Source organism: Daphnia pulex, chromosome 12 (genome assembly GCF_021134715.1).
Source record: "Daphnia pulex isolate KAP4 chromosome 12, ASM2113471v1".
Lineage (NCBI taxonomy): Eukaryota > Metazoa > Arthropoda > Branchiopoda > Diplostraca > Daphniidae > Daphnia > Daphnia pulex.
The window spans coordinates 979,188-1,001,804 of record NC_060028.1 but is presented as its reverse complement, the minus strand read 5'-3'; the positions used below and the strand labels follow the sequence as shown (position 1 = coordinate 1,001,804).

The window sequence follows — 22,617 nt, the reverse complement described above, 5'->3', positions numbered from 1 at the left end:
GACGAAAACACCAGCTGCTCCGGAACATTCGGTTTCCACGGTGTAGTAACTGTGTAGTAACTGGTTAATATTTTAACCTATAAATTTATTAGTTAGAAAATGTCTTATTTTATCCTAAGATGTAGTCGCCATCGTTTTGGAATAGAAAATTATGGAATAGGATTATTTCATTGATCAAAGAATTTCACTAATTCACCTTTTTATACAATACATTCACAATCGATGTTGGCTAGTCCAGTCAAGGCGTATAGATAGTTGCCTACAGGCAAATAGCTAAACGCGACGAAATTCAATGATCAATTTACAGTTTTGTGATGCCTTTGTGATACGCTGACATACGCTACGTAAGATGTGCCACATGCTGACAATAAGTGAAATTAAGTGAAACACATCGAATGGGGATGATACAATTCTGCCGTGTAGCATTGCTTTGTTGACAATTGAAAACTTCATAAGAACCCTTAGTAAACCAATGTTGTAATGTCTAATTTATGGAGTCCTATCCTATATCTGTAAAGATAGGGTGACGACGTCGTCACCTCAATTCAAGTTGAATTGAATTCAAATTTATTCGAATTAATTCTAGCCCTACTCACCAAATTGTTCCAAACTTCCATTTCCATCCTAGTTCCAAACAAGTTCCAAAGTCCAAACTTCGAAATTCCAATACCATAAAAGAGCCATAATTCCCAATCATGAAAAATGCAATTTTTTAAATATTTTTTTTTATTTCACCCCTTTTCGCGAAATTTTTTTTTAGTTTTTGCCTGTTTTTGCGGTTTTTTATTTGTTTATTAATTTTTTGATCGAGTATTTTTTTTTTAAGATTTGGCACCCTGGCGATGATTTTTCTAAATCCAAATCAGTAGTTAAATTTCTAAACCGAGCGAGCGTTCGACCCGTTCGTCTGTTTCGTACTTTGAACTTTTAACGTACACATTAAACAGGCATTGTGTATATCAGGTCGAAAATAGATTCAGATAAAAAAAATGAGTCTTCTTTCTTTGTCTAACGAAGTTTTAATATGTTACATCTTTTCACTGGATACTATTTCCATATCTGACTTGCAAAGTCTTATGGTTTCCTGTCGGCCTTTACACAATATTATTCGAGAATCAGATGAGCTATGGAGGCTCAAATTCATTCAAAGGTTATAAACTATTAATGTTTTTGCTTTCTTTTTACAATTAAAAACTGTTGCACCTTAGGTGGGGCAATTTTCTTTCGCAGACTCCCAATAGCTATGAAAATGTTTGGTTTGAGTGGACAACTATGAGATTAAAGAAAGCAAAAGAAGTCCAAAAAGCTGTTCAAAACATGTCCTCTGTAGCTTATCCATTGGGTCAATCTCCCCTCATTGTGATCAATGAGTTGATTGCGGGGTCATATCCCATTCCTGAGTGTGTGCAGAATGAACTTGAAGAAATCGTCTATGACAAGAAAATGTGACTATCAATTAATTCATGTAATTTATTAGAAATTTAAACATAACCAAAATTTGATTTTCTTTAGAAGAGAAAATGAAACCACATTTCACTATGCCAGAGATGTATTAGTCAAAGTGAGGATGTCTATACTGGACAAAAAGTGGAGAGATTTTATGGCCCAACCAGAATCTCGAAAGTCTCTGTTTGAGGGAGTTGCACTTATATCACAGTGGTCAACATTGGAACATGGAAAACAACAAACTTCTTTGAAAGAACTGGAAAACTCCATTGAAAAAATAACTGATAGAGTGAAACAACTTCTGGAATTGGAAGTGGGAAAAGTATCATGTGCTAGCACTGATGAGCCAAAGAAGAAAAATCTTAAAATTTTGGATTCCATAAACCAAGTTATGTTCAATGAATTGGGTTTTAAAAAACTTCCATATTTTTATTGCAATCTCTATAGTAATTTTCAACAGGTATGCCTTGCAACTTTATCAATTTGGCTAAAATGCAATGCTGATCAAGGTCTAATGTTATTTATTTATATTTTTCTTTCTCCATACTTTGAAGGCGTTTGAAAGAAAGGAAGGTTGCCCAGCAGTTTTGTGTGCCATCTATCAGGAAGTGGCTAGGAAAATGGGCATTGTTTGTGAGGCGGTTTATTGTGACCACGGTGACCGCCAGTTTATTGAAGAAGAAAATAGTCTCTCGGATAGATTGATGAACCGTCCAAAGCTTCTTCTTAGATGGAAGGATTCAGCCGGGTAATAGCATGAACTATTGCTATACAGTTTAACATTTTAAGATTCTTTGGTTTCCTTTCGTTAGGTCAGAGGACGATAGTATTTATATTGACGTCTTTCGTGGAGGGTCTTTAAACCAGTCAAGTTTGCATCCATCCCTCAAAAAACAACCAGCAGCATCAGTCGACTCGGTTTTGTTTAATATGCTTAAAGTTTTAACGGAAATTTTGTGGAACCAATATGATGAATATGGGCGGGAAAGGGTGAGAGACGATTTGTCATTCTATGTACGATTGGAGTGCTCCATGTCGCCCCAAAACCCAAACACAATCACGTACTACGCAGAACACTGTATAGGTTTGGGAATCCAATTAGACGATGCAATCCAACTACTTCAAGTATGGTATCCACCTACTGTATAAACAAATTCATACGATTAATTAATGTTGTTGTATTTGTATAGAATTATTTTCAGTCTCCAGAATATAAACCTACTTTTATTCGTTATTTATATTCTCGGAGTCCATCGGAAATGTTAGAGGAATGTATCAGTAAGCTCAACGAACAAAAAGCTGAAATCGCTGCAGCGGTGAGGTTATATCTTAAATGTGCAAAGTTTTCCCTTTCATTATTGTTTTGTCTTCTTCAGAAAACTGTTCATCATCGGCCGTCCTCGTTAAAATTTTCAGTTGGTCTCGTTGTGATTTGCAATTACAAAAAACGGGGAAGAAACTTTAGGAAGCCTTGCGTTATTGTGTCTTGGTATGTGAAGTTCCAAGAATCGAAAGAATGGAAGTCCAATGTGACAAGCGATGATGATTCGGACCATGAGGAAGTTGATGAAGACGAAGCTTGTTACCGAACAAAGAAAGTCATTCCCAGCCAAGATCAGCCGCACTATCATATCTTGATGGTTGATAGTGATGCAGATAACCCCCAATTTCAATTAAACGTTCCTGAAGGTAACCAATTATGCGTTTCTGGATCAATAAGAATTAATATCAAATAACCATCTAAATATCTTTTTGTTTTGTTTTCTTAAAGAAACCTTGGAGCTCCTTCCTGCGGCTGTTCCCATCGAGCATGATAAAATTTGGTTTCATTTTGAGAGATTCGACGGCCGTAGGTACGTGCCGAATGCGGAGAAAAGAGCCCAGTTTCCCGAGGATGAAGCAGTCACCTTATCATTGATTGGATAACTCAAACTGGTCAATATTTCTTTCTTTTTTTAAAATGGGTTTTATGGACTGTTCACTTTTCTTTCTTGATTTTTTTTTCTCTTCTAACTTGGAAGCTTCTTTTTGTTGTGAAAGTTGAACGTCTTCGGCTTGAAAGTTCCGTAAAACTTGAATTCCGTTAAATTAAACTTTTTGTGTCGCAGAACTCCGAAAAGTTGCTTCATTAATTATCCATATTGATTGGATTCTATTATCGCACATTGCTGAAACACATAGCCAGTATTAGATATTTTATTCATTATATATTTCGTTAGAATTTGTTGCCAAATAGTTTCACCCATATACAGCGAAGCAGAGTTAAATTACTTTTGAATTCCAGTTATTTAGAAGACAAAAAACACTAATCGAATAGATGCCCACAATGAAAATAAGAGTCTTAATCCCCAATCACGATTAGCTGAGGAAACCCTGTATAGTGGTGGCCTAGTTTTTAGTATTAGTATTTACTTTTCTCCTAGCTTCAACCATAACATGCTTTTATTCGAATATATACTAAAAAGCTCTAGTTTTGCGTAAAATTATGAATAATGGGAAAGATTAAACAATTTTGCACATGACCAATCATATTTAAGTGATAGTCACATGTAAGTAAGAAATCAACGAAATTTCCAAAATATAATTAAGACTTTTGGCCATATCCAACGATGTTAGCAAACGAAATCGCGTCACCGGATTTTCACATTTTTTCAACTTGTCTAGACGTTATAAGAAATTAAGCTGAATGAGCCTTTCTAACTTGGCGTGACCAATAAACAAACCGAAACAAATGAAAATAATATTAGTTTCATACTTTTGGGTAATACTTTCTATCCTAATGCCTAATGGAAACACTAAACATATACTCTCATTTTCTGATTTCCATTTGTTGTTTTTTCGAGCATTGTGTAGATAACGTCCATGCTAAATCAATATCGTTAAATTAGTTACATATGTTAGATAACGTATCGTTGCCTGGTAACCAATCGATAAATATACAAAGCTACTGCAATCTATAAACCTGAACTATTCAATACTTTTTGTATACCGACTGCGTGTTTCAGTTTGTTAATTCATACGAATTTTTGTACAAATTTCTCGGTTGAGATTTTCCATCGGATGCAGATGGAGTCACCGATGCATACAGATTGATACATTATAGTCCGTGATTTGTTGGCTACTACTCTTAACAATTCATGAAAGCCCAAAAGGCATTAGGAACGTGTAGGGAAATCGGCGTTGGTTTAGTGATGAGAAGTTGATGTGTACATCCGATTCTTATCCGACCCATTTCAAACCGCAAAATGCGCAGTGTAATAATTAATAAAGCAAAATGCAAAACAGGTTTCAAAAATTTATGCAAGCGGCTATAGAAACTGAAATGACAAATCAATGTCTCAAGGGATAATTATTTACCAACGTATATGCAAATTATTTCATGCCCATCCGCATTTCCCATTTGGGTTCCGGTGAATTAAATCAAAAATTTTTTTTTTCTTTTAAATAAAAGACATTTGCAGATTACGTGTCAATTTGGATGGACTGATTATAAAGGTATGACAGTCATATAATGATGATTCCCGGTTCGGCGCCATTAGCCACCCTGAAGCCGATTGACGACATGAGCATTTCCAGGAGAAACGCCAAGGCCGACAGCAGGCAGCCCAGGCCGAAAATCATCGTAAACACATCAGCCAAATCGGAAAGTGTCAACTGGCTGATCTTGTTCGGCTTATTGTGGCCGGCCTCTCTTGCCAAACACTTGTCGATTGGCTTCAAGTAAGTCTTTCCGATTCGAGTTATCAGGCCACTTTGGCGCATCAGTTGTATCCTATTAAATTAAATTGAATTCCATTATAGCCTGATGCGGTAAACGGCCTTTAATCCTATTTACCCCATGTTGATGTTGGAAAGATAAGGGAAGTTTTTAGCTACGCCGAAACTCCAAACTTGGGTGTAATCCAGATTTTTTCCGATGGTCAATTTGCATTGGCCTTGATGTTCCAGCATACTCTTGTGCACAAGTAACTCTCCAAGTCTCCTAACCTATTACTCAAATTATGTTTTCAATCGCTCTCTTATTTAGTTAATTAATTTTAAATAATCACAAACTTCAACGTAAGCGCAGCAGCCAGAGTGCAAAATTCTGTCAAATTGTCCAGGCAACGTCAGGAGAAGATCTTCCGGATGGCGTCTGAGCGAATCGCCCAGTGTTTTCAACGCTCCTGATTTGGAATTCTGACAAATCCAGGTGATGAGAGAATCAAAAGATTTTCTTCTAGATAACTTGTAATCAAATTGTTACCAAAATGATTTCGGCGGATAGGCTGCCTCTTTGCGTGGTGACACGGAGGGTCTTACTGGCCGCCAGATCCTCGAAAGTGTTGACGATCGGCTGATGGGTGGGCAAAGAAACGTAGGAGATGAGCGTGCTGTTGTAAGCGTAGACGAGGACGACGGCAATCAGGCACCAGGAACCGGCCAGTACACGAAGAGGCAAACGATTGGACGGGAAATATCCGCCTAGGTTCATCAAATGCAATGGAAAATTATAAAAAGGATTTTTCGAACTTCAAACAACCCGCCAATCACCTTGAGCCGTAAGGATAGCAAAACTGTACCAGACATTCCGAGTGACAACTCGAATGTTACTTTGTGTCCCGATTTGTTGTCCAATCAATCGCGTAATCACGCTCAAAAACACCACCGTCGAGACGAATGCCACACAAATCATGTACCAAACCTTTTCATGACAAAATTAATTGTTAAGAATTGATTTGAATAGATTTAATTCTACTTGAACTACTTGCCGTTGACTGAAAGGGTTTAATCGGAAACATGAATCCCTTTTGGATTGTTGGCATGGGCTGAATCACGGCGAAATTAAGGACGGACACGGCCGAGGTGAAATCCATGTAATTCATACGGTCGGCAGTGGGTGAGATTAGACGTCCGTCAATGTCAGCTTTCTGCCGAAATTTTTTAAGGTTTAATTAAATGAATTTAAAGCTATTAAGCAAGCTTAAAATGACCTTTTGCAGAATTTGGTCGATGATGGCTTCATCGATCGATCCTTTACTGTTCACCATAGTCGGAGTAACTTCCACGAAAGAATACCTGCGATTTTATTGACTTATCAAATATTAACCAACTTTTTAAATTTATTAGAGGAATGTCAACGATAACTGACGTGAAACCCAGTAGAGCTGATAAGTAATCAAAAAAGTCCTTCGGGAAACCGACATAGCGGACGGAGCTCTCGTTGGTTGGACTTCGTATGATGGAGAAAATTGGCGGTTCCTTAATTTTTTTTTAAAAAATTATTAGCTGAAAATTTAGGTACTAAACTATAATTTTTTGTTCAACTTACGTGACAGACGGCGATTCGCAAATGAACTCCTGTCATTTGCTTGGCCGTGATGCCAGCGAAAAATATGGCACCAAAGAGGCTGCCAATGAAGAACATGTTGGCAGTCCAACTGTTGTCCAACTGTGGAGACTTGGGCCCAGGTTCACGATATTAAATAGAAAATAATAACGTGAGAGCTTATGAGTTGGAATAGTCAAGGAATCGGGAATGGACTTGCTTACGTCAATGCGTTCACCATCATGCTATGCCTGCCCAAAGAATTGTGTTCACAATTTTATAATTTGCGATGGTGCAGTGGTGCACAAACCGTTTATTTTTATTTGTTATGTATGTATACTTTCTCAGTGTCCAATTCCTCATGAAAAGTAAGCACCAAATTGCTTTATTAGTGCACATCTGCATAAATCTTATTTATTTGTGTTTTTGGTCCAGTAGATTCTCTGGGAATGCAATGCAAACATTCAGTGAAGGACATCGTTCGATGAATAGCAGATGAGCGCATTGACGACATAACCGAATCTCATCTAGTGCTTCACTGGTTCATGGGTGTGGCAGCTTTGCAGGATTTTTTCAGGAGAGCCTATCCATCCAATCTACAGACGGAAATTTTCCAAATAGGTCAATGTATGGATTATAGATTTCAGATTTGTTTCGTTTATTCAACATTTTCGCTAAACGATATTTTGTAAAACAGATTTTACGTATCGCATAAATTCTGCAACGCTGGAGCTCATTATGCAAAACCGCCAAAACCCACCCCTTAACCTGAACTTAACAGCTGACTGCTGACTAGACTAAGACTAATATAAAAGATTCAGTCAGTTTCCCGCGAGGACAAGCGATAGTTCCACCTCCCAGTTGCTGCTGATTTTACAATTTCCTTTGCAATATCGACACAAAAATCTCTCGAAAGAACTAAACTACAATCTGAATGAATCCAACAAAGGACCGAAAGCAGATGGAGAAAAGATCTGATGACTCAGTGAAAAGGACAAGACGCGAGAGATCTCTTCCATCTAATTTCGTAAGTATCTAACACACCTCGATTGCATGGTATGACCTATATGTGTATGTGAAATACTGTATCAAATGTGTATAAGTGCCCTAGGGCTAAAGATGTTACGTACATGTTTGTCATTAGCTTGATTGAGAAACCATTCACCCAACAGGAATCACTTGTCGACAAGGATGGCCAAACTGTATACAAGGGATTCGTCTTCCTACCAGGCAGACGATATAAAGATCACTTCCAGCATGTGAAACTTCACCTTCCAACAGGCCACCTTTACTTTGTGAAGAACGATCACTGTTCCACCAATGGTTGTCCTGGGATGTTCAATCGTCGCAGCCATAATGCTCATCCCATTTATTCACGTGCCAAGATGCACCGGGAGGCTTTTCGATGGCAAGTGAACCTCATTTTGCTTCACGAAGGTGGTCGAGTCTCTCCCAAAAAGGCCATTGAAATCTGCTTACAAGAGTGGCCGTTGGAGCTCGGCAAAGATGTCAACCAACTGTACTATTCTTTGATAAATTCGCTGAAAATGTTCAAGACAGCTAGCAAGGAAGAAAATGGACGCTTGGACTTTAAGAAGAGTTTCCTCCAGGAGTATCCTCAGGAGAAATTGGATCGTTTTATCGCTGCACTCAAACTAAACACCCATTACTGGGGACCCTACACTGGACCGAAACCAGCAGGTATAATTAAAGATTCATTAAGTTACTGAAGATTACTGGAAGTCAATTATTAAAATCTTTGTATTTATCTAGTCGAGAAAGAGAAATCCGTGCTCCCTACAGGGAAAAGGAGAAGAGATAATGTTTCACCTTCATCCGATGAAGAATCGGGAAATTTCAGCTCTAAAGAAAATAGTATTCCGTCTTCGGCGGAATTGACACCTAATTCAGTACTTGGGGTAAGCAGAGAGTCGGTGGAATCAGCTGATTTGACGGAAGTGAAGCGGATGCTGGAAGAGGTCCGGATGGAGGCCGAACGTAAAAGTCGCGAAGCCGAGCACCTGAAGAAAGCTCTTGCGCATCTTCTCTCATACATATGTACGAAACTATTATTATTATTAATTTTGTAGCTTTTTTTTTTTATTGAATTTTTTATTTTAGCAGTGGAATCTGACGGATTAAAATTAAGTCAGGAGAAAATCGATGAGATCATTCAACTTGATGGGAAGACCTTAAGCGAACTATTAAATAGTAAGTTTCTAGTAGACAAAGTCAGTCCTCGTGTTCCAGAGGAGCAAGTTGAGTTTTCGGTTGCACCATTCGCAAATAATTGCAGCAATTGTAACCGTGACAGCAGCTCCAATGTCTTCATTGATAAAAAGGGAAAGACCGTCTTCCTCTGGCCCGTTTGCTGTGGCGTTTGCCCGGAAAACTGGAACGTACATTCCATCAAGCCCTACCGATATCGTTTCAAGATAATTTCTGATTAAGCATTTTACATTGTTTGATTTTTTTCTCTTTGTGCTTTGTTTTTTTATCGCCTTGAGTCGTTCATTTTTACATATTCGTAAGCCCTACTCCAACTTTCCACCAAATTGTTCCAAACTTCAATTTCCATCCTACTCCTAGTTCCAAACAAGTTCCCAAGTCCAAACTTCGAGCCATAGATCCCAATCATGAAAAATGCCATTTTTTTATTATTATTTTTATTTCACTCCATTTCGCGAAAAAATTGTTTGTTTTTGCCTGTTTTTACGGTTTTTATTTGTTTATTCATTTTTTGATCTAGACACTAGTATTTGTTTTTGAAGATTTGGCACCCTGGCGATGATTTTTCTAAATCCAAATCGGTAGCTAAATTTCTAAACCGATCGAATGTTCGTCCGTTTCGTACTTTGAAATTTGAACGTACACATTAAACAGGCATTGTGTATTTCAGGTCGAAAAATAGATTCAGAAAAAAAATGAGTCTTCTTTCATTGTCTAACGAAGTTTTAATATGTTACATCTTTTCGCTGGATACTATTTCCATATCTGACTTGCAAAGTCTTATGGTTTCCTGTCGGCCTTTATACAATATTATTCGAGAATCAGATGAGCTATGGAGGCTCAAGTTCATTCAAAGGTTATAAACTATTAATGTTTTTGCTTTCTTTTTACAATTAAAAACTGTTGCACCTTAGGTGGGGCAATTTTCTTTCGCAGACTCCCAATAGCTATGAAAATGTTTGGTTCGAGTGGACAACTATAAGATTAAAGAAAGCAAAAGAAGTTCAAAAAGCTGTTCAAAACATGTCCTCTGTAGCTTATCCATTTGGTCACGATCTTAAATAGAAAATAATAACGTGAGAGCTTATGAGTTGGAATAGTCAAGGAATCGGGAATGGACTTGCTTACGTCAATGCGTTCACCATGCTATGCCTGCCCAAAGAGTTATGATGTTCAAAATTTTATAATTTGCGATGGTGCACAAACCGTTTATTTTTATACGTGTATACTTTCTCAGTGTCCAATTCCCCATGAAAAGTAAGCACCAAGCTGCTTTTTTAGTGCACATCTGCATAAATCTTATTTATCTGTGTTTTTGGTCCAGTAGATTTTCTGGGAATGCAGTGCAAACATTCAGTGAAGGACAACGATGAATAGCAGATGAGCGCATTGACAACATAACCGAATCTCATCTAGTGCTTCACTGGTTCATGGGTGTGGCAGCTTTGCAGGATTTTTTCCGGGTGCTTTTAGAGCCCATCCAATCCACAGACGGACATTTTCCATTATTTAGGTCCATGTGTGGATTATAGATTTGTATTCGTTTATTGTAACATTTTCGCTAAACGATATTAATTTTAAACACTCTTTTCAAATTTTTAAAACAAAGTTTTGGTTTGATCTGGTTTGATCAATTATCGTTAATTCATTTAGCCTGATTTAGCCGTAAACAGAATTTATGTATCGCATAAATTCTGCAACGCTGGAGCTCATTATGCAAAACCGCCAAAACCCACCCCTTTAACCTGAACTGAACAGCTGACTAACATAAAAGATTCAGTCAGTTTCCCGCGAGGACAAGAGATAGTTTGATCTCCTAGTTGCTGCTGATTTTACAATTTTCTTTGCAATATCGAAACAAAATTCTCTCGAAAGAACAAAACTACAATCTGAATGAATCCAACAAGGGACCGAAAGCTGATGGAGAAAAGATCTGAATCTCTTCCACCCAATTTCGTAAGTATCAAGCACACCTCGATTGCTCTTTCTGACTAATATGTGTGAAATGCTGTATCAAATGTGTAAATTTAAGTGCCTTAGGGCTCAAGATGTTACATACATAGCTTGATTGAGAAAACTTTCACCCAACAGGAATCACTTGTCGACAAGAATGGCCAAACAGTATACAAGGGATTCGTCTTCCTACCAGGCACCATTTCAGATAACATCCAACAGTTGAAACTTCACCTTCCAACAGGCCACCTTTACTGTGTGAAGAATGATCACTGTTCCACCAATGGTTGTCCTGGGATGTTCAATCGTCGCAGCCATAATGCTCATCCCATTTATTCACGTGCCAAGATGCACGTGGAGGCTTTCCGGTGGCAAGTGGGTCTCTTTTTGCTTCACGAAGGTGGTCGAGTCACTCCTAAAAAGGCCATTGAAATCTGCTTCCAAGATTGGCCGTTGGAGCTCGGCATAAATATCGTCCAGCTGTACGATTCTTTGAAAACGTCGCTGTACACGTTCCAGAGAGCTAGCAAAGAAGAAAATGGACAATCGACTTTTATGAAGAAGAGTTTCCTCCAGGAGTATCCTCAGAAGAAATTGGATCGTTTTATCGCTGCACTCAAACTAAACATCCATTACTGGGGACCTTACACTGGACCGAAACCAGCAGGTAATTAAAGATTCATTAAGTTACTGAAGATTACTAGAAGTTAATTATTTAAATCTTTGTATTTGTTTAGTCGAGAAAGAGAAATCCGTCCCTACAGGGAAAAGGAGAAGAGAGAATGTTTCACCTCAGCGCAGTAGCGGATCTGTTGAAAAGGAAATGAATCCCCAAAAGAAGGCTAGGCAAGAAACGGACAAGGACCCAAAAGGGGTGAAAATCTCTCGTTCGTCTGGCAATGCCAAAGAAAAAATTGGGGAGAAAATTTCTAGTTCCAACAAGTCCAAGGACAAAGCCAGTCCTCGCGTTCCAGTAGAGGAAAACAAGTCCCACCGCAAAGATAAAAGAAGCAGGGAAGAGTCGAAGAAGAAGAAGAAGCGGAATTCGGATAGTGAATCGGATCGGGCGAGAAACAGTTTCGAGACATCGACACCGAAGGAAAAGGAATCTTCTGGATCCGATGGAGAATCGGGAAATTTCAGCTCTAAAGAAAATAGTATTCCGTCTTCGGCGGAATTGACGCCCAATTCAGTACTTGGAGTGAGCAGAGAGTCGGTGGAATCAGCCGATTTGACGGAAGTAAAGCGGATGCTGGAAGAGGTCCGGATGGAGGCCGAACGTAAAAGTCGCGAAGCCGAGCACCTGAAGAAAGCTCTTGCACATCTTCTCTCATACAGATGTACGAAATTATTATTATTATTAATTTTGTAGCTTTTTTTTTATTGAATTTTTTCTTTTGGCAGTGGAATCTGACGGATCAAAATTAAGTCAGGAGAAAATCGATGAGATCATTCAACTTGATGGGAAGACCTCGGGCGAATTACTAAAGAGTAAGTTTCTAGTAATTGAATTTCATGTTTATCGATAATTATTTGGTACGCATTTTTAGATTCCTGTCCAGATCAACCCAAAGAGTCTGAAAAGGAGCTTCAAGCTGCGTCTGTTTCGTTGTCGGACTCGTCTTGTTCGCTGGATAGAACTGTTTCTACCAATCGCCAAAATCTTGGTAGCTTTCTTTGTAATTCTTTGCCGATCCAGTATTACTCAAATTTAGTTTGTTATTTTTATGTTTAGGTAATTCATTTAGAAATGGTAGACCATGGGGTCCTCTGTCACGTCGCCGTCTGTTACCTGAAGAAAAAAGCTTCGATGAACTAGAACGAGCACCGGACAAAGAGATCCGTTTTCCTGAGACTTTAATGAAGCGATCCACCAAGATATTGAACCAAAACGGAATGGATGTGTTCGCTGTTCCGCTCAAGAGAAAATCAATCGAGTCGAGTTCAAATTTCGAGCGCTTTGTTTTCGGTAAAGCACACGACAAAAAAGAGCACAGAACGGTCCTGGTATTGGGAGCGAACGGCTCAGAAAGGAGAAAATTCATCGATGGAATTATCAACTATATCTTTAAGGTTAACAAGGAAGACAAGTTCCGATTACAATTGATTCAAGAGGATGACGCAGTCAAGACAAACTGCATCAAAGTATACGACATCCACCATTGCGAAGGATTCCCGATCCCTTTCTCCCTGACGATTGTGGACACGCCAAACTTCGACTCTAACCAAGAAGAACTGGAAATTTTCAGAGATAAAGAAACGATTGAAATTTTTCACGAGTTCTTTGAAAACAAGGAAAGTGTCGAGGAGTTGGACATGATCTGCAACGTCGGGACTGAAATCAGTTCATCGTTTCTGTCCGTTTTCGCCAACGACCTCAAGGAAAACATTCACTGCTTCCAGCCGAGCGACTACGTGAGCGACACCTGGCATGATGACGTCCAAACATTCTTCACTTTGCTGGCCACGATGAAGAAGAAATCGCTGTCGTTGACAAAGAAGTTGCTGAGTGGGAGGAAAAGACTTGAGTCGACAGTGTACGAAATCCGGTCGCTCATCAACAACGGCCTTGCCATGACGGAAGAAATGGTAACAGCCAAGCAGATGGAATCGAATTGCCAAATGCGGAAGCAGCAAATTATGAAGAATTGTCAAACCGAAGTAAAACAAGAAGTAGTGCAAGTTGAGCTTCCGGCCGGACAATTCGCGAATAATTGCAGCCATTGCAACGTTACGTGCAGCTCCTCTGTCTTCATGGATAAAAACGGAAGGACCGGCTACTACTGGCCCTTGATAGATCTGTCCATGTCGACGGAAGCGGGTACCTGTACCGTTTGCCCGGAAAAGTGCAACTGGAACGTACATTCCATCAAGCCCTATCGATTGGAATGCGTTCAACTGAAGACGGAATTACCGTCTGGCGATCAAAACTCGGAAGTTGAATGTAAATGGGAAACTGTTTATTCAACTGTACTGGACATGGTGAATTTCTTGGAAGACAAAATATCCGTCAATAGCAAATCAATATTGCATCGATTTCAGATGGTTGAGAGTTGTATCTGGTCGCTGGACAAGATTTCCGGTGGTAAATTGTTATTGACACGGAAGTTGGTTTCTTTCCTTTTAGCCGACGCCGAGTCACAGTTGAATCGGCTTGGTTTAAAGGAGAAAATTCAAAGTTTAAAGACATTGTTTAATTGAAACTCGTTTTAGCATGTCTGAGTACTAGTTTTAAAATCATTGCCAACCTCCAGTTTTTTTTTATCTTTAATTTTTATGCAATTCTGCCACTATGCGGAAGATTGTTTAAAGATAATTTCTGATTTAGCATTTTACATTGTTTGATTTTTTCCTCTTTGTGTTTTGTTTTTTGATCGCCTAGCGTTTTTACAAATTCGTTCTAAAATTAATTGACTAAATACAATTTCACGTTTATAATAACAAGCATGTTTTGCACAAAAAACGGATTAATTAACTAACATTAGGAAGTGGCGCAATGTTATTTTTTTTTCAGGATCTTGATTCCTCAATACGTACCGTGAATGGCGATTGAAAAATTCCATTGTGCTTCAGCTGCTTCACCTAATAAGGTAATAGACATTTACTAAGTTATTCTCAAGTCTAAATGGTACTACTAGAACAGATAACAAATGATCAAGTGCCGTAATCACAAGTTTGCAAAGTAGAATATTTGATTACTTTTTTGGTTTACTGTATCACTATCCATTTTGGTTTTTCCTAGGTTAACGATCCTGCTTCTAGAAAGGGCGCCTAACTTTATAGACAAGAATAATTATTTTTTGACCCCTTTTTTCCAAACAGCTTGGAACTTGGAATTAAAATAGTGCAACATGGAATGGCGTATTTCGTTTCACCTTTCCCCGCTCAAGAGGGTTAATCAAGTTTTTAAAAAATTATTTATTGTGAAATTTCAAGTAATTCTATTCTGATACAGGCAAACAATCATCAGAAGGCATAGTCTTCCCCTTCCATCCCAATGCCCAAACTCTTTTACAGAAAATTTGTTCGAGTGGTATCTTTTCACACCGCAAACACGTGCTGATTCCGGTAAGATAAAACTTTTCAAATTTTTATTATCTGTGGTTTATAATTTGTAAGGATTAATTTGTGCACGAGACAAAATTAAAAGATTTGATGTGACAAAGGGAGTCTTATCCATTGCTATAAACATGTCCATGAAATTTAAAAGCTTTTAGCTTCGCCAAGCGCCGTAGTCAGGGAGATCATCCGGGCAACGAGGAAATTGTAAATGTAAATAGGATCAGCGGACAAGTGGGCACTTTTATGCTGAAATGAATTTTCCGTAAAATATAGTTTTTTTTCGTGTCAATTAATTTTAAAAATTAGGAAAGCGTCGATATAGAATGTTTAATCTTCTGAATTTTTTAACTATTGACGAATATTTTGCACTTGGAAACTGTCTTAAGAATCAAAATGTTTCTATAAATGTTTAGGCTTTTGCTACTATAATTGGAATAATTTAACTGCGACCAAAGACCGGACGAATGTTGGTGGGCTGACGTCCTGCATTTTCTTTTCTAACCTTGGCATTTTTAAAATGAGCGGAAATTCAGGTTGATAAAGAAGTTAGTGGTTCATAATGGTTTCCAGCATTTTATACCCACATTTCTCTCATATCAGAAGTGAATCATCAGGAAATTTGTCATAACCTGTTCTTCCTTTGTGATTTCTTGAAACCCAGAAACCAAATCGTTTAGTACCATGGTGACTTTTAACGACTTCAGTGATGCTGACTCGTTCTATGATCTGGAGAAAACTATTTCTCAGTTCGAGATTGGCACGGATGTCTTGAAAATTTTTAATAAGCAAGCTCCTGAAAAAAGGCATCTGTCCGTCAAGAGATGGTCCCGTCAAATTGTCTGGAACAAACTGGGAATGATCCAAAAGAAGACCTACGAAGGAATAAGTACAAAATTCATATTTTCCTGTTAAAATTCCGTTTCATAATTAATCAATTCGTCTTTTGTCAACCAGTTGATTTAAGAGATGTCAAAGAAATCAGAAGTGGAAAAAATTCCAGCAACTTTGAGCTGCTGTCAAAATTGCAAATCGTCAAGACTGAAGAACTCGAAGAGGCTCGATGCTTTGTCATTTGCTACACGCGCGAATTTAATATGAAAACCCTTTCTATCTGTGGTAAGTTGTCTAAAATCTAAAACTCTTTTTTTATTCAGAATACGACACACTGATATTAAAATACTAACATGACAGCCAAATCCGAAAAGGAGCGCGACGATTGGGTGAAGGGATTACGTAGTCTGACTCACGACACTATCAATGCTTCCTACCCGGTGCGGATGGAACGTTGGTTATGGAAGGAATTTTACCGCATGACTTCCGAGAAAGAGAACGTCAATGTGAAGGATATCAGAGCCTTTTTGCCGCAAGTCAACTGTCAAATCCCCAAGACTCGGCTCCAAGAAATTTTCAGCGAAGTCAACAATCGGAGTGTTGGCGAATTATCGTTCGACGAGTTCGCATCTCTCTGCAATCTACTTACCTACGATGAAAAGGTGAAATGCTTGAATTCTGTCATGCATAATACTTTCGCCTATTTTCTAACTCGCCATTGCATTTCTACTTTGCAGATTTTCGATTCCTTCTTTTCCAAATATTCTTCTGAAGAAAATACGATCACTCTTTCAAACTTCAAGGCATTCCTTGCGCAACAGGGTGACAGCGAAGCCTTTAAGGACAGCGATCTATTGATAGCCAACTTCATGAGAGATTTTACCAGAGATCCACGGCAGAATAATTTCGATCAAGATTACGAGAAAGGATTTTTTTGTGATAAAGAGTTCATTAATTACCTGTTTTCACATCACAACGAACTCTTCGATCCTCAACACAAGACTGTCAATCAGGATATGACGCAACCTTTATCTAGTTATTGGATCGCCTCTTCCCATAATACGTGAGTGCAGAAATTTAATAACTGAATCATTTCCCTGATAACTGATCCTGTTATTTTTTTTAAAAATGAATTAAGGTATTTAACTGGTGACCAGCTGAAAAGCCCTTCAAGTTGCGAGGCTTACGCCAGATGTCTAATGCAAGGCTGTCGCTGCGTCGAACTGGATTGTTGGGACGGTCCGGACGGAACACCGTTAATCTACCACGGTTTACTCGGGATGACTTTGACGTCAAAAATCAGTTTTCTAGAAGTTGTGAAGACGATCAAGGAATACGCTTTTGTCACTTCATCTTTCCCAGTCATCTTGTCCATCGAGAACCACTGTTCGCTGCCGCAGCAATTGAAAATGGTCGAGATTTATGAAGAGGTGTTTGGTTCTATGTTGCTCAAGAGTCCAATCGAACTGGATGACGTGAGAATGCTGCCGTCACCTCAGGATTTGCAGGGGAAGATTATCATCAAGAATAAAAAGCTACCCGAAAATTCCGGTACTTGTACTTCGCCATCTGTTTCTCCTAAAAATGGTAAGAATTTAAAAGTTTAAAGTAAAATAATAATAATTTTATCAGTGTTTAATTGTAAAAACAGATGAAAATTTGAGGAAAATGACCGGCGTTCTGTATATGAGAGATAAGGCGAGTGCTGATTGGGTCTCGTATTTCGTCGTGTTCAACGACACCAAAATGTTCTACATGAAATTCCAGTGTAAAGGAAGCGAGCCGGACGAAGAGGAAGAGGATGATGGGGAAGTGAATTACGTTTACCAGCAGATACCGGATGATGTTGTGGAATACGAGCTGCATTATAGTGAGGTCTGGTTTCACGGTCATATGGAAGGTGGAAAGTTCAAGGCAAAAGAACTTTTGGAAGAGTACGGACCCAAACTAGGCTATGGAACTTTCCTAGTCCGCAACAGTGGCAATCTAATCGGAGACTATACAATATCATTTTGGTAATGACAATTTTTCTTCTGATAAATTATTGATGGGGCTATTATGTGCCGCACGAATAACCCATTACGTTGCTCCAGGTACAAATCCAAAGTCGAGAACATCCGCATCAAGAGTAGAGTAGTTACTAGTCAAACTGGGAAACGGAAGAAAGATTTTCAGTTAAAGAATGGTGGACCTTTTTTCGACAGTTTGTGTAGTTTAGTCGATTATTACAAAACTAATCCATATGAAGCTCCAGTAAGTGAATGCCTCTATTACCTTTTTGCTCCACTAATACTTACTGTAAAATTTAATCGCTCCATCAGAATTTCAAAGTTTATTTCGACAAACCCGTTCCTCATTTCCGTACTCACGTGGGGAAAAACTGGTTCCACCCAAATATTGGACAGGCGGAAGCTGTCGAGTTACTTCGCAAGATTCCAATATCCGGTGCATTTCTCGTTAGATCCAGCGATAACGATCCGGACCTGTTTACTATCTCATTCAGGTTAGAAATGATTAAAGATACTGTATTTTCCAAAATTAAAATATTTAATTGTCTGTATTTGCTGTTGAGTAAATTCAGGACTGAAACGGAGATAAAACACTGCCGTATCAAGCAAGATGGTCGTCTATTCATGATTGGAAGAGCCCAGTTTGTTAGCCTTGTCGCCTTGATAAGCCACTACGAAAAGAACCCACTTTACAAGCAAGTTCATCTTCGTTTACCAGTGACGGAAGAGGCGATCCGCCATTATGAAAAGGTAATATAATTCAGTATTAATGTGAATCACTTGTCAACTGAATGCCATTTATTTGTAACACAGAATCCCCAAGCTGAAATAGCGATTTCGTGTTCACCAGAAGATCCTTCTAATTACATTGATTGCACAGCTTTGATGGAATCCATGAGGGTATTGCCATTAAAAGAAAACTTAAACCAGTTTATAATTTTTCAATTTATCAATAGATATCAGTGAAAACTCTGCAGAGTTACAATGCTCGAAGGAAAGATGAGCTCAGTTTCCCTAAAGACGCCATTATCAAAAACGTGAAGAAGGTGGACACTGATTGGTGGCGAGGGGACTATGGGAAAAAATATCAGTGCCTCTTCATGGCTTCTTATACGGAAGAAATCGACTACGACGAAGGAATACGACACGAAGAAGAAAATGTAAATTGAATTAACAATTCAATACTAGTTGTTATTAATGCTAAATTTGAGCTTTGAATAATGTTTGCTTGTTTAAAAAGTCCGCAGTTGGCATAACCAAAGGCTTACAGAAAAAAGACGCTTTCTTCGATATGACGGGGGCAACAGTGGAGTTGTTGAAAGTGCGCCAGTCAACGATTCATGGGTCGTCGGAGTCTGAGCAGCAAACAGTTGAGGGTGGAGTAATACCGAGGTGGATAGTGCTCGTAAAATTAGCATCCGAAACAGAAAAAATCGAACTAGGTGTGGAATCCAGAGAAAATGCTTTAAACTGGGCTAATGCTATCAGGTAAATAATAGGATAGCTAAAGAACAAGTTATCAAGGATCTAATTGTTATTTCTTTTACCAAGGAACGCAAGCGGATGTGAAACGGAACCACCGTTTGATGAGCAAGAGAACAATGATACGATCCAGTTCAGCGAAGTCGAAAATAAATACAGCATTGTTAAAGGACTCTCCGATATCATCGTCTACTGCCAGGCTACGCATTTCAATCAAGAACGTATCCTTAGCAAGGGTCGAAACCCTTGTGAAATGTCGTCCTTCTGCGAACCAGAAAAGCTGATGACTCAACAAGAGTACCAATTCTTTCTCTGGTATCATCAGGTATTTTCAGCATTAATTCACGTTTTTCCATTCATTAACTTAAAATTTTCTTTATTCTACTGTGTGTATAGGTGATGCTAAGCCGCATCTATCCGGCCGGTAAAAGGATAGATTCTAGCAATTACAACCCAGTTCCTTTTTGGAATGTCGGCTCTCAGCTTGTGGCTTTAAATTATCAAACACCCGGTATTACAGAGAACTTAAATAATTAACTTAGTTGTATTCGTGTTAAAGAATGAAATTTATTTAATATCAACAGACAGAAGTATGCAGTTAAACGAAGCCAAGTTTCTGCAAAATGGAAAATGTGGATATGTTTTAAAGCCGAGTTACTTGCGGGAGTATTCTAGTGACTACAAACCGTCTTCCGTTTGTTCACTGACTGATGAAACTGCAGTTTCATTCGTCGTGATGGTATGGAATTCAATTATGATTTTCAATTGCTCTGCTAAAAATTAACAAAAATTTTCTCAAAAATTTAGATCATCTCTGCCCGTCACCTCATCTACCGTCCAAACGGCCTCACCACCAGCTTAGGAGTAGTTAGTCCATTTGTCGAGATTGAGATAATCGGCTGTGATGAAGATATGAAGAGCAGCAATAAGCACACCACAAAGACCATAAGTAAGATAAGAGAGTTAATGCGCATAATGATTAAGTATTACTGTCTATCTTTAAATTTATTTGTGGTTACAGCCGATAATGGTTTTAATCCATTTTGGGACGAATCTTTCCAATTTCATGTTTCGCGCCCATCACTAGCCTTTTTACGGTTTGTCGTCTATGACAGCGGTATATTTCTATAGACTTTGGTTAATCGATGTATTGTATCAACCCATATTAATTTCAAATGGATTTTTTTTCCTTTAGATAGTTTTAGCGATTCCCGCTTCATAGCGCAAGCCACATATCCGGTAATTCAAACTTTCACTGCAATTTCTTTTCATGACGAATTTTTTACATGAAACTTTTTAGTCAACGTGAAAGTGAAAATTAACTTTGATTCTTTGGTTATTTATTGAATTACTCTTGAAATATTTACTTAGCTGTCGTGCATTCGTCGAGGATTTCGAAGCGTTCCGTTAAATAACGACTTTAACGACCTACTAGAAATGTCTTCCCTCCTAATTTTCCTAGATTACAACAAACCGGAACAGGTATTATTTTGTAAACTAGCTACGAAAATATTTAAAACCCACCCAAAGCTGACTATAGAAACTAACATTGAAAAAATAATATCGCAGGAGAAACATAAACTTCTCAACACTGGCTATTCGAAGCTGCTGCAAAAGGAGAAAACAATCAGATTCTGCGAATTACAAACCCAAAAGTCTGAAGCTGAAATAGGGGAGATCGAACCTGCAGTGAAAGAAGCTCGTACTGAATTCCATGGAACCGAATTCAGGTAATAATAGGAGATTTTAAAAATAAAGCGATTAACGCTAACCCCGCCCTATTTTTTCTAGTCAACTTCACTTTCTGAACCGTTCTTGGTTGTATTTTGTAACAGTTCTTTCGAAAAAAATTTCAGGCCTGAATAATTACACTTATGACGGTAGTTGTAGTTCTGTTATTCATTTCCATTCACACCGGTCAAATTAAGTTTTTATAATATTTCACTAACCACTGAAGACTGAATTAGCTAAATTTTACACTTTCTGCAAGTCCATAACGTGAAAGAAAATTGACTTCGAAAAATAATAAAGAAGTAAACAATACTGCATGTTCAAATTACAAACTTGTTTTTTTTTTCTACTCAATCATTGTCCATTACTAATGAAAATGAACTATTTTACATGTTGAAATATTGAAAAAGGCCCCCTCGAATTCCTGACGAGTTCATCGCGTCACGAGCGGCAAGTCTCAAATTACTACAAAAAATGAAGAAAGCTAATATAAAACAAAATATCAAAATTGACTGATTTAAATGCGATATCGAATGGTCTGTTCTCTGTTGATGTTATAAATTAATATGGATATAAAAATTGTAGATTCATTTCGGGCCTAGCGTGGAACATATTTTTTATAAGTTAGGCTGCTTAAATAATTGTCAATACTTTAAGTGGGAGGGAAAATATTGGCATCCGATCAAGTATTTTGTGCACTTTTAAAAAGTTTTTTTTAGCTTTTCTTACGAGAGCGAGTGACACATTCACCAGGTAGCAAGAATTGTCGTCAGGAATTCAAAACGACGCCCTTACTTCCCTCCCTCCCCCCCTTATTGTTTTACCCCCACCGCAGATTCACATCTGTCGTGAAAGAATTCTTGAACTTAGGTTTTCGTTCAAACTTGATTGATTCTTTCAGGCGAACGGCGTTAGAAGTGTTTGACATTGTACTGGAAATCAATCAGTGCATACACCCCGGTTATGCCGAGTTCAGCAGGGATTTGATCCCAGAACCTCATTACTTCCTCATTGAAGCTTTGACGCTCTAGACCACTCACCCATACATCCCCACTTTAATTTTATTCAGTGGTGCTAGTGTGCTACAGATGTGATGGAATCAGTACTTTGGTTGACTTCTTTATCAGAATAAGTTCAAACTTAAAGTGTGTCATCAATGAAGTGACCGGAACTGGCCAAACCATTAATTGAACTCAACTAGTAGATTAAAAGAACTTTTACAACCTGCCTCAACGCCATTGAGTCTTAAAACGCAATCGATTGACGCGAACGATTTCGGGTCATAACCTCGAATATAACATCCTGTTATTTTTCACTATATGCCTATGGTTAGTTGCACAAAGTAATTTATTTCACCTTAGTTATTTTGTTTACATTAAGTTTTGTTGTTTGTTACTTTTCCTTAAAAGCAAACCCTTCACGAAACCTGTGTTAGATTCCGATTAACCTATACCTTGTGGTTTGTGGGTTTTTTCGGGCAGATCCGCAAATTTATTTGTCCTCTGCCACCACCTACATACTCGTTTAGTTTCACACGATCTATGAATTTCATTTTCTCTTCTGGTT

General features: G+C 38.3%; 5 protein-coding genes across 10 annotated transcripts; 3 read left to right on the top strand and 2 right to left on the bottom strand.

Moving 5' to 3' along the window:
* Positions 1 to 861: 861 nt before the first annotated feature.
* Positions 862 to 3,556, top strand: LOC124208827 (F-box only protein 21-like). Its single transcript, XM_046606711.1, has 8 exons — positions 862 to 1,150; positions 1,209 to 1,445; positions 1,513 to 1,906; positions 2,001 to 2,194; positions 2,259 to 2,571; positions 2,637 to 2,762; positions 2,823 to 3,135; positions 3,218 to 3,556. The coding sequence occupies exons 1-8, from the start codon at positions 990 to 992 to the stop codon at positions 3,370 to 3,372; spliced, it is 1,893 nt and encodes a 630-aa protein (XP_046462667.1). The 5' UTR covers positions 862 to 989; the 3' UTR covers positions 3,373 to 3,556.
* Positions 3,557 to 4,737: 1,181 nt separating this feature from the next.
* LOC124208780 lies at positions 4,738 to 6,124 on the bottom strand. The gene is made up of 4 exons (XM_046606653.1): positions 5,693 to 6,124; positions 5,500 to 5,625; positions 5,282 to 5,433; positions 4,738 to 5,218 (listed from the first exon to the last, which is right to left on the bottom strand). The coding sequence occupies exons 1-4, from the start codon at positions 5,918 to 5,920 to the stop codon at positions 4,951 to 4,953; spliced, it is 774 nt and encodes a 257-aa protein (XP_046462609.1). The 5' UTR covers positions 5,921 to 6,124; the 3' UTR covers positions 4,738 to 4,950.
* Positions 6,036 to 6,858, bottom strand: LOC124209010. The gene is made up of 5 exons (XM_046606879.1): positions 6,758 to 6,858; positions 6,578 to 6,687; positions 6,420 to 6,504; positions 6,194 to 6,356; positions 6,036 to 6,130 (listed from the first exon to the last, which is right to left on the bottom strand). The coding sequence occupies exons 1-5, from the start codon at positions 6,851 to 6,853 to the stop codon at positions 6,036 to 6,038; spliced, it is 549 nt and encodes a 182-aa protein (XP_046462835.1). The 5' UTR covers positions 6,854 to 6,858.
* Positions 6,859 to 7,549: 691 nt separating this feature from the next.
* Positions 7,550 to 14,380, top strand: LOC124208464. Of its 4 annotated transcripts, none has more exons than XM_046606197.1 (6): positions 7,550 to 7,781; positions 7,927 to 8,455; positions 11,674 to 12,276; positions 12,338 to 12,427; positions 12,487 to 12,603; positions 12,672 to 14,380. In XM_046606197.1, exons 1-6 carry the CDS (start codon positions 7,689 to 7,691, stop codon positions 14,135 to 14,137), a joined length of 2,898 nt encoding a protein of 965 aa, XP_046462153.1. In that variant the 5' UTR covers positions 7,550 to 7,688; the 3' UTR covers positions 14,138 to 14,380. The 4 variants fall into 4 exon arrangements, with proteins under 4 accessions (XP_046462153.1, XP_046462154.1, XP_046462155.1 ...); XM_046606198.1 differs by having other exon boundaries at positions 7,551 to 7,781; positions 12,341 to 12,427; XM_046606199.1 differs by lacking the exons at positions 7,550 to 7,781; positions 7,927 to 8,455 and adding exons at positions 10,733 to 10,939; positions 11,075 to 11,603.
* A 25-nt stretch (positions 14,381 to 14,405) lies between these two features.
* Positions 14,406 to 21,277, top strand: LOC124208463 (1-phosphatidylinositol 4,5-bisphosphate phosphodiesterase gamma-1-like). 3 transcript variants are annotated; one of them, XM_046606193.1, is made up of 25 exons: positions 14,406 to 14,526; positions 14,679 to 14,829; positions 14,892 to 15,004; positions 15,412 to 15,531; positions 15,599 to 15,884; positions 15,953 to 16,114; positions 16,190 to 16,491; positions 16,567 to 16,892; positions 16,968 to 17,416; positions 17,481 to 17,844; positions 17,923 to 18,082; positions 18,151 to 18,332; positions 18,411 to 18,588; positions 18,652 to 18,738; positions 18,795 to 18,998; positions 19,079 to 19,326; positions 19,390 to 19,645; positions 19,717 to 19,831; positions 19,905 to 20,059; positions 20,128 to 20,269; positions 20,342 to 20,437; positions 20,516 to 20,559; positions 20,692 to 20,802; positions 20,890 to 21,050; positions 21,112 to 21,277. In XM_046606193.1, the coding sequence occupies exons 5-25, from the start codon at positions 15,680 to 15,682 to the stop codon at positions 21,245 to 21,247; spliced, it is 4,083 nt and encodes a 1,360-aa protein (XP_046462149.1). In that variant the 5' UTR covers positions 14,406 to 14,526; positions 14,679 to 14,829; positions 14,892 to 15,004; positions 15,412 to 15,531; positions 15,599 to 15,679; the 3' UTR covers positions 21,248 to 21,277. The 3 variants fall into 3 exon arrangements, with proteins under 3 accessions (XP_046462149.1, XP_046462150.1, XP_046462152.1); XM_046606194.1 differs by lacking the exon at positions 15,412 to 15,531 and having other exon boundaries at positions 15,660 to 15,884; XM_046606196.1 differs by having other exon boundaries at positions 20,890 to 21,209.
* Positions 21,278 to 22,617: the final 1,340 nt, after the last annotated feature.

Bases quoted from the DNA above. Each gene is read 5' to 3' on its own strand.
- LOC124208827 (XM_046606711.1), top strand. From the start codon at position 990: ATGAGTCTTCTTTCTTTGTCTAACGAAGTTTTAATATGTTACATCTTT. The intron at 1,446-1,512 runs GTGACTATCAAT...GATTTTCTTTAG, and splicing joins ATCGTCTATGACAAGAAAAT to AAGAGAAAATGAAACCACAT. The intron at 1,907-2,000 runs GTATGCCTTGCA...CATACTTTGAAG, and splicing joins TCTATAGTAATTTTCAACAG to GCGTTTGAAAGAAAGGAAGG.
- LOC124208780 (XM_046606653.1), bottom strand. From the start codon at position 5,920: ATGAACCTAGGCGGATATTTCCCGTCCAATCGTTTGCCTCTTCGTGTA. The intron at 5,626-5,692 runs GTAACAATTTGA...TGGATTTGTCAG, and splicing joins TATCCGCCGAAATCATTTTG to AATTCCAAATCAGGAGCGTT. The intron at 5,434-5,499 runs GTTTGTGATTAT...TTTGAGTAATAG, and splicing joins GCTGCTGCGCTTACGTTGAA to GTTAGGAGACTTGGAGAGTT.
- LOC124209010 (XM_046606879.1), bottom strand. From the start codon at position 6,853: ATGTTCTTCATTGGCAGCCTCTTTGGTGCCATATTTTTCGCTGGCATC. The intron at 6,688-6,757 runs GTAAGTTGAACA...AAAAAAATTAAG, and splicing joins TGCGAATCGCCGTCTGTCAC to GAACCGCCAATTTTCTCCAT. The intron at 6,357-6,419 runs GTCATTTTAAGC...AAATTTCGGCAG, and splicing joins TCGACCAAATTCTGCAAAAG to AAAGCTGACATTGACGGACG.
- LOC124208464 (XM_046606197.1), top strand. From the start codon at position 7,689: ATGAATCCAACAAAGGACCGAAAGCAGATGGAGAAAAGATCTGATGAC. The intron at 12,277-12,337 runs GTACGAAATTAT...TTTTTCTTTTGG, and splicing joins ACATCTTCTCTCATACAGAT to CAGTGGAATCTGACGGATCA. The intron at 12,604-12,671 runs GTAGCTTTCTTT...TTTTATGTTTAG, and splicing joins TACCAATCGCCAAAATCTTG to GTAATTCATTTAGAAATGGT.
- LOC124208463 (XM_046606194.1), top strand. From the start codon at position 15,680: ATGGTGACTTTTAACGACTTCAGTGATGCTGACTCGTTCTATGATCTG. The intron at 19,327-19,389 runs GTAAATAATAGG...TCTTTTACCAAG, and splicing joins AACTGGGCTAATGCTATCAG to GAACGCAAGCGGATGTGAAA. The intron at 20,438-20,515 runs GTATATTTCTAT...TTTTTCCTTTAG, and splicing joins GTTTGTCGTCTATGACAGCG to ATAGTTTTAGCGATTCCCGC.